The sequence below is a fragment of the Trypanosoma cruzi genome, genomic scaffold (genome assembly GCF_000209065.1).
Source record: "Trypanosoma cruzi strain CL Brener 1047053517101 genomic scaffold, whole genome shotgun sequence".
Taxonomy (NCBI): Eukaryota; Euglenozoa; class Kinetoplastea; order Trypanosomatida; family Trypanosomatidae; genus Trypanosoma; species Trypanosoma cruzi.
The window spans coordinates 102,000-110,709 of record NW_001849493.1 but is presented as its reverse complement, the minus strand read 5'-3'; the positions used below and the strand labels follow the sequence as shown (position 1 = coordinate 110,709).

Below are 8,710 nucleotides of genomic sequence, written 5' to 3'. Positions count from 1 at the left end.
CGTCTCACAGAATCGATTTGTCACGGATCACGCGGTGTATGCTGTTCACGCATTATCGAAGAGGCCTGCTGCACCGCCTTTTACGAGGAGAAGGAACCACTCATTGGGTGGCAAAGTTTAGACAAGCTGTTTGAGGTTCTTCTGCAGGTGTTTAAAAAAACAGGTGATGAGAGCATCGTTGTGGGTCCATCGATGTTTGTTGCGCAGAACGGAGACGGGGGGGAGGCTTCAAACGTGGCCGCCGTCACCGCAGTGGACGCGGCTGTCGCCATGGCGGATAATGGTGCACGTGGTGGTGGCGAAAGTGGCGGTCGACCCGGTGTCTCTCGCGGAAGTAACGTCGGCGGCTCCAGCAACACGAATGCCGCGGGCGGTGGCGGTGAACGGCAAGCGGAAGGAAAGTGGCTGCTGGCCTTGCAAGAGGCGAGTCGTCACTTATGCCCCAACGCAATTTTACTTCTTCTGCAATTTGTCCACCACGCAACGAGGGGTCATCTGAAGAGTCTCAATGTGGGGGGAAAGAGCATCGCGGGGACTTTTCTCGTCGTCGCCTCAAACGCCTCCATTGACGCCGCCACACGTATCGCACTGCTCCGGTGTCTCCCATTGCTGCAGTGTGCATCTCAAAAGGCCGCCTCCTTCATACGCGACACGCGGTGTAGCGTGCCACTACTGGCACATGCTGCGAAGAGCATTCCTGTCTTGGAGGAGTCCCGTGAGGACGAGGTGATGAAGGTCCTCTTCAACCTCTGCGAGGATGAACGCATGGCGGCGGCGCTGGCCGCATCGGACGCATTTCTCAGCATAGCCGTAGATCGAGCGGACCTCGCGGTGGAGCGACATCGTTGGACGGAGGTGGTGCACGCGATCCGCTTCATTGAGATCCTGCTGGCGTACTCGGTGGATTCCTCGCGCGTCGTGGAGTCGCGTGGCCTTCTGCAGCTCCTCCTCCGGTTGTCCGATGGCGAAAGTTTCCCTAGCAGCGTTAACAGCGCGGCGCAACGGCTGCTCAATAGTGTGCAGGTTCAAACCAATGTACTATAGACCCTGCTATTCTTGAAGAAGTGTAGTTTTGTTCCTAAATCTTCAGGTTGTTTTCTCTTAGGGGGGTGGAAGGCAGCGGTGGTGAAATGCGACGACGACGAGACAATGTTTTAATTGATTGCGTGCAGTCCTATTTTCATTTTTGTTTTTGTGTTTAGAAGTCAAGTAGAAGGGGAAAGAAAAAGGAAAGAGTGAGAGAGAGAGAGAGAGTGAGAGAGAGAAAAGACTTCGACTAAATCACGAAACATCGCTGGCGCTGCCAGTCTCTGCTGCTCCCATTCCCCATTCTCCTTCTTCTTCACCCCGCCAGTTTCGTCAATGGACGATGCAGCGGGTTGCATGCTTCTTTTATTCCACCCCCTCATCCCTCACTCTCCATAAAAACAAACAAACAAATATCTCCCAGGCACGTGGGCACGCGGAGTTGCAAGGGGGCGCTCAGGGATTCAAGAGTGTGGAGGGACAGTGAGCCGCTGTGACAACAAAAGCTGCGGTGTCTGGGCTGTGGGTGGAGGAAAGAACGAAGAAGTAAAAATAAAATAAAAAACACGGCTGTAGGGTTGTCAATGTGGCGCCGCACACGCGTTTGGACCCGTGCAGTGTTGACGGTGACGCCATCGCTTGTGCGCCGCGCGGTGGCGTTGCGTTGGGAAGTACTTGGCTTGCGGTGGGACGGCGAGACGAACATGTGTGTTCTTGCGGATGGACGTGCGGATGGCCTTCCACGCGGCACGCGGCTGGAGATGTACGGCGCCGTGCTGCGGCTTGCGAGGGCCCACTCAAGCGAGAGGACCGTTGACGATTTGTCGCCGGATGATGTGGCGGCCGTCGCGGGAGCCGTAAATTCGGCGCTGCCAGAAGGACTCCGAGAAAGTGTCACGGCGGTGGGACTGTCCCCGCAGACCCCCTCCGACGATGTACTTGCCGAGTGGCTCATCACGACACAGCAGCAGCAACAGCAGACGGCAACTCCGCTTATGGAAAACGGGGTGGTGTTTGCATCGCCACGTGCGGCGGGGTTTCGAGCACTCCGCGCGGCGCGGCAGACGTTTGCTCATTTGTTCTTGAGGGAGATGAAAGAGCGGCAGTCATCGAGTGCAGCTGTCGAGCCAATTGCCGTTTTGGACGTGAGCGAGGCGGATTGTGCATTCAGTCGTGTGGCCGTACATGTGGGAGTGGAGGGCGGTCTGGAACTGGAGCGGGACTTCCACGTCAGTTACGTCCCCCTCAGTGAGGTGGCGGCGGCAGCACCGGAAGAAAACGATGCAAACATCACAAGTCTCCTGCGCCTGGTGGCACATCCCGGTGGCCGTCTTGAGAAGGAACCGCTGCGTGCGTTGCAGTCCCGCTACTTTGTTCTTGGTTGCTACACGGCCCACAGCGGGCGGCAGCGAAGGGCGAAGGGGGAGTCTGTTGGTATCGAGCTCGCACACGTCATTTCAAAGTTGCATCGCGGTAGCACGCTTCTTGTGAATCTTCTTGGCGGTCCGCAGCAGCAGCAGCAGGAGCAGGAGGTGGTGGGTGACAGAAAAGATATTTCGCTTTTGAAGCGAGAAGTAACGTCAATGGTTACGGAGGCACTTTCGCGGAGTGGGCGATGGGGCGTCATTAGCGACGAGGTGTTGCCGGCATCTGACTGCTATGATGCCGCGGTGAGCGTCGTTGTGTCACTTGACTAGGCAGGCGGCGGGGGGAATGCAAGGAAAGTGAAAATAACGCAAATGCCTCTTCTGAACCCTCCCACTACCACCAGCCAGTGTGTGTGTGTGTGCCCCTTAATCCATGAAAATTTTTTTTTCTGCTCTTGATGTTCTTTTTCCCCACACACACATGTATTTCTGGCACCTCTTCATTCTTTTTATTTTATTTTATTTTTTTGCTTTGATTCTTTTGTATACATATATATATATATATATATATATATATATATATGCACGCTTTATTTCTGCATGAGGTGTGGTGTTTTCTCCTTCCACTCGACACACTTTTCTTCTTGCGTAACGGCCGTTTTGCTCCACGCACTGCCCTCCATGCTCTCCAGCACCGCTGGCTACACGAGACGGTCGCGCGTTCTTGGAAGACGCCGCGATGATACGACGTTGTGCTCGACGTTGTGTCCGGCGATGCGGACGCGGGGATCCTGCCGTATTTATGCGCGGGAGGCGTCGGTCCGCGCCTCAGTTGCCGCGGAAAAGGAGGAAGAACTTCTTCGCAGCGCCACAGAACTGTTTAAGTTGCAGGAGGAGGTACTGCAGGACGGCGCCGCCGCAGACGAACGCCAACGCGCCGCCGCCATTGAAAGTATCGTGGCCGAACTGAAGTGTGAGAAGTCGTATGAGAATTGGAGCCTTGACGCCGCGGTGGCGGAGCGCATGGCATCGCTGCGGTTGCGGTGCTGTCCATATTCCCACAGGCGCGAGTTGCAGATGGATCTCCGCCAGTCAAAGCGAAGGGATACGGCTAGAAAAATGAAAGAGGCAAATGAACAACAGGAGGCGAATGAAAAACGACCACTAAAAAGGGTTATCGCGGCGCGGCAGCGTGTCTTTAGTAGCCTCTCGCCACTACAGAAATGTGTGGCGTGCTTACTGTGGCAAGGGAGTTTTGAGGTGCCCCAGAGGGTTGTGTGTGATGTGCGGCGTCACTTAGAGGCGGAGATGCTTCTTGACGGTTGTGATGCGGATGGCGTCGACGTGGAGGCGGAGGAGGAGCGGGTGGTGACTGTCACCGTCTTCCGCCCGTCCCTCGGGGTCGTGGACCTCTCATCCCTTCCACAAATCGTTGCGTACGTGTCGCAGCATCCGGACGACGCCATTATTCGTCCCAGGACGGTGGCTTATTTTACAGGCAGCAATACGCTTCGGTTTCCACGTGGCGTGTCGGAGAAAGAGATTGACATTGGCTCCCCGGCATGTGCACATGAGTTGGTGGAGGCCATCGTGTGGACATTCAACTGGATGAATGACGAAGCCACACAACAGCAGCAGAAGCAGCCAGTGGTGTTGCGTTCCCTCACCATGCGTCGATGTGCCATGGGGACTGCGGACGCCCTCATCAACGCCCTACGTAAGCACCAGCTGGACACCACCCTAATCGCTCTGGACATGAGCGACAATCGACTTATGAGTCTTCGTTTCCTCTTCTTACTCCGTGCCCATTTTTCAAGTCGGCTGCTGCGTCTCTCGCTTGAGAACAACCCCATCACACGCAAGCCGGAGTACCGGGAGCAGGTACGCAGTTCGCTGCCGAATCTTACAAGCCTTGACGGCAGGCCGATTCGTCGTCCACCGCTCTCGACGCCGCACCCAAGGGTGGTGTCGTACACATTATGCACCGCCACGCAAGACACGTCGGGCCGCCAGGTGATTTCTGTTGAAGAGTTGAAGGCGGTATTAAAAGGAGTTTCACGGTTCCTGTACGTGTGGGAAACACGCCGTGTGCCATGGACATCAGCGGAGCTGATGTATCAACGGCAACAACAGCAGCGTCAGACCTCCGACGAAGAACACCAACTGAGGGGAAACAATAGAGTGAAGTTTGTTCGGCCACCAGAGGAAGAGCTTGATGACAACAATTTCCATCACCGCTATTTACATCCTTCGGCCACGTTCTCCATGAGTCTTCAAGAAGGTCTTGCGTTCTTTGACCCTGCCAAGATGCGACTTGCCACGGAGGTGGAAATAGACGACGGGTACACAGGGATGCGTCTCTCCCCGCTGGACGTGCGGGACCTCGGGGTATTTGATGTCGTCATGAAAGGCAACAGCCGCAATCTGCTAATGGGGCGCTCCGTTCTGCACCGCTTTGCTCGTGGCTCACTGAACTGCTACACGGCGTACAACTACAGCCTGTACCCGCAGCGGCTGGAGGTGTGTCATCACCTTGGTAATGCGGTTGTGTCGGTGTCGAAGATCACAGACACCGCCCCATCGATGAGGGAAAACATCGCCACAGCGGCAGTCTCAGTGGAAGCAACGAGGGGGGAAGAAGAGTTAGACGCACCAAAGCAGAAACGCCGAAAGAAGCGACGTTTGGAAGCAACGCGACCCCATTCTCCTCCACTTTCTTCTTCAAGAACAACAGCGGGAGCAACAACAGTTGGGGCACCCTTCTCCACTAGGAATGATCAGCGAAAGCCGAGTTTCTACATTGTAACGATTCACGGCATGATGTCATGGCGGGCGCCAACCATGAAACGCTCTGAGTGCATCCTCGCCGCCTATGATCGTGTGATGACGTTTGTTGAGAACGCCCTGCCGCCAACGAACCCCATTGAGAAAAGACGTAGTGCACCGCTGCTTCTCTTCAACGACCAGGTGCATCTCCGCAACGCCACGAACGGCCATCTGGCGTGGTTTGTGGCGCAGACAGAGGAGCGGGTGGCGCGGCTTGTTGTCGAGTACGGCCTTGAGGTCTGCGCAGATGGCGAGGCCCTCGTCCGTGCGGTGGTGGAAAGGGCGAGTAGCGATGCCGCTGCCAGCGCTGCTATGCACATTCTGACGTTTGGCCTGGGCCCCAAAGGTGCCGAGGAGGAAGAGGAAGAATCGGGGCACGACGACAGTGGTGATGCGAACGGTGGCAGCGACGCGTGCATGTCACGCCACTTTGACATTTTTTCTCTTCTTTCAGTGGAGAGGCCTTCAACCCGGCGGGATGACGGAAAAGAAAAGGACGACGACGACGATGAAGAGAACGGGGAGGTGGCGGAGGAGGGCGTCCCCCATCGTGTGACGCTTGCGCAGGTGGATGCGACAGTGGCCGCAATGAACAGGCGGTACACCGCCGTCTTTGCCCCTTCTACCGCGCTGTGCCAGAGGGAGGCGGAAGAAAATACAACCCCGCACGGAGAGGAGTCGTAAAGCAATAACCGTGTGTAGACAACAGCGAATAAAAGTGTAAGTGAAGAAAAAGCCAAAAAAGGAAAGGAAAACAAAACGGTGTTTTTCTTTTTTTTTTTTTTTTTTTTGTGTGTGTGAAGTTGTTTATTTTTTCCTGCTCTTGAATTTGCGGCACCAGCCGTGCTGATGACAGAAGGGCGTGTGTGTATTTATGTGTGTGTCTGTGTATGTTCTTGTGTTTTTCTTCTTCGTTTTATTTCCACCAAAAGAGTACACGGCAGTAGATGTGGCGGCGTGGCGTGGCAGGTGTCATGGCTCGCGGTGCTCGCGGATTCTTGTCGCAAGCACCGGCACAGCCACCGCGGCATAAAAAGCATCAGCAGGCAAATAAGCCGCGGCCCGTGCAGCCACATCGCCGCTTTTCATGGCGCACTTCACCTCCGATTTTGTGGCTTATCGACAACGCGATGCCCATCGCGTTTTATCAACTATTCCTCGAGGCCGGATGCACCGGCGTATTTTCGTGGCTGCTGCTCCACGACATGGTGACCACGGCGGGCATTGAGGCATGTCTTCACCGCTACCACTACCCATTCACTGGCCTTGTCGACTGGGAGGGCGGCCGTCACAAGGATGGCTGGACAGTCGCCGGATGCCGCATTGACGCCGACAAACTCACCGCACTGCACACGGGGCACAACATTGCCAACGGTCTGCTCCCGCTGCAGGTGATGGTGTTGGCGCTCACATACCCCACCGTGGCACGCGCGTGGGCGCTGGCAGCGCAAGGGCCACTGGCAACTCGACTGCTACGCGTAAAAGAACGTTGCACGGTAAGAAGTGTTCATGATCGTGTCGAAGCTGCCCCTTCTCATCCGTTCGGGAAGCCAAAGCACCCTCGCCGGCGGTAATTCGGCCATTGGATTCTTCTTCACATATATGTGGGAGGAGACGAGGAAAAATACAAACAACAACAACAACAAGAAACAAAGAAGGAGTTGTTGCTTGCAAAATGAATAGTCATCAGAGATATGGTGACGATATGCGGAGCTAAGCCCCACCGCCTTTTTGAGCAATACATAACTTCTTTCAATTATTCTTGTCTTTTTGCTTCGCAGAAATAACCATTGGGTTTCAAAATAAGGGTTTTGGAAGGACAAAAAAGAAGGAAGAAGACACCCGCTGCTGCTGCTGCTGCTGCTGCTGGATCCGTCAAGCAAACGCTCAGGAAGGAGACAACAGTAGCTGTTTTAGCGGAACAGGGTGAAGACTAATATGATGCGACGGTGGATTTTGTGGGAGCACACACTGTTGGCTGTGTTCTTTCTGCTCCTACTGTCAGGGTGGGGTGTGGATGCGTGGAATGTCGGCGAGATCATCCCCGTCACTCTGCACATGCGCCTCAAGCGTGTGGCACCGACTATTACCGTGGGCCGCAATGACATGGAAGAATTAGAAGACATGCAGGAGAGTGGCCAGGGTGAGCAGTTTCTCCGGCCACTGCCGCCCGACTTCTGCCCGCGCTTTGGCATCAACAGACGTGTGCACCAGCCGGCCAAGCGACTCTTTGAGCACGCCCATAAACAGACACAAGCCTCCGGCCGCTCCCTCAGTGATGTCGCCGTGCGCTTCCAGTTGGAGCGCGGTCTAGGCAAATCGACCGCATGGCTGCCGCTCTTAAAAACCACCGTGCGTCCCTCCATGAGCAAAAGGCTCCAAAATGCATCCGTTCGCGACGAGAACATGCTCTATCTAGCCGCTGTCACCTTCAGCTTTGGCTATCAGGAGGGCACATTTAATAAAATAACGACGTTCTACGCGGAGCCGGTATACGCACCAGTGCACCACGAAGAAATTGAGCTCCAGTACCACTGGGAGGAGCGCCGCGCCTACAACCCACACACGGCACTGAGCGCATGTGCATTCATCTCCGTATTTGCCACCATTGCAGTCTTCTACATGATCATCTTCTCTTCCCGCAGCCTCTCCAAAGAGATAAAAAACAAAACATTTACTCTGCGCAGTCACCGGGAATAAAAAACAACGCACGCGTAAAGGGAAGCGAATACAAATGAAAAAGAAGGACATGCACACAAGAGACAGCGCTTGACAAAACTTGCGAAACACCATCTCCACCCAAAAAGTACAAAAGTTACACACAAACAAAAAAAAAAACTAACATTATTATACATCTACGCCTTCTCCTCGTAAAACCATCTCTTCATGTTTTTCTTTGCTGACGCTAGGTCTGCTACACAGCTTTTTATTGTTTTTTCAGTCCCGCAAGGTAAAAACACGCATAATGGGAAAGGAAAAGGTGCACATGAACCTCGTGGTGGTCGGCCACGTCGATGCCGGCAAGTCCACAGCCACTGGCCACCTCATCTACAAGTGCGGAGGCATTGACAAGCGGACGATTGAGAAGTTCGAGAAGGAGGCGGCTGAAATCGGCAAGTCCTCGTTCAAGTACGCGTGGGTGTTGGACAAGCTGAAGGCTGAGCGCGAGCGCGGCATCACGATCGACATTGCGCTCTGGAAGTTCGAGTCGCCCAAGTCTGTGTTCACGATCATCGACGCCCCCGGCCACCGCGACTTCATCAAGAACATGATCACGGGCACGTCTCAGGCGGACGCCGCCGTCCTTGTCATTGCGTCATCGCAGGGTGAGTTTGAGGCGGGCATCTCGAAGGACGGCCAGACACGCGAGCACGCGCTGCTCGCCTTCACGCTCGGCGTGAAGCAGATGGTTGTGTGCTGCAACAAGATGGACGACAAGTCGGTGAACTTCGCCCAGGAGCGCTACGATGAGATTGGAAGGAGGTGTCGGC

The 8,710-nt window shown here is 54.9% G+C and overlaps 6 protein-coding genes across 6 annotated transcripts, besides 7 other annotated features; all 6 read left to right on the top strand.

The window, feature by feature from the left end:
- Tc00.1047053508949.50 (protein kinase, putative) lies at positions 1–1,044 on the top strand (the record flags this gene model as incomplete). Its single annotated transcript, XM_800582.1, has 1 exon — positions 1–1,044. A coding segment is annotated over one exon (1,044 nt), but the record flags the coding sequence as incomplete, so codon positions are not given.
- Positions 1–8,710: a sequence feature (heterozygous, Esmeraldo-like haplotype).
- Positions 1,230–1,265: a microsatellite.
- On the top strand, positions 1,611–2,723 carry Tc00.1047053508949.40 (hypothetical protein, conserved; the record flags this gene model as incomplete). The annotated part of the gene is made up of 1 exon (XM_800581.1): positions 1,611–2,723. One exon carries the CDS (start codon positions 1,611–1,613, stop codon positions 2,721–2,723), a length of 1,113 nt encoding a protein of 370 aa, XP_805674.1.
- Positions 2,900–2,922: a sequence feature (AT_rich).
- Positions 2,938–2,976: a microsatellite.
- Positions 3,075–5,903, top strand: Tc00.1047053508949.30 (hypothetical protein, conserved; the record flags this gene model as incomplete). Its single annotated transcript, XM_800580.1, has 1 exon — positions 3,075–5,903. One exon carries the CDS (start codon positions 3,075–3,077, stop codon positions 5,901–5,903), a length of 2,829 nt encoding a protein of 942 aa, XP_805673.1.
- Positions 5,985–6,010: a microsatellite.
- Positions 6,080–6,121: a microsatellite.
- Tc00.1047053508949.20 (hypothetical protein, conserved) lies at positions 6,167–6,793 on the top strand (the record flags this gene model as incomplete). The annotated part of the gene is made up of 1 exon (XM_800579.1): positions 6,167–6,793. One exon carries the CDS (start codon positions 6,167–6,169, stop codon positions 6,791–6,793), a length of 627 nt encoding a protein of 208 aa, XP_805672.1.
- Positions 7,064–7,088: a microsatellite.
- Positions 7,158–7,919, top strand: Tc00.1047053508949.10 (hypothetical protein, conserved; the record flags this gene model as incomplete). Its single annotated transcript, XM_800578.1, has 1 exon — positions 7,158–7,919. The coding sequence occupies one exon, from the start codon at positions 7,158–7,160 to the stop codon at positions 7,917–7,919; it is 762 nt and encodes a 253-aa protein (XP_805671.1).
- Tc00.1047053508949.4 (elongation factor 1-alpha (EF-1-alpha), putative) lies at positions 8,185–8,710 on the top strand (the record flags this gene model as incomplete). Its single annotated transcript, XM_800583.1, has 1 exon — positions 8,185–8,710. A coding segment is annotated over one exon (526 nt), but the record flags the coding sequence as incomplete, so codon positions are not given.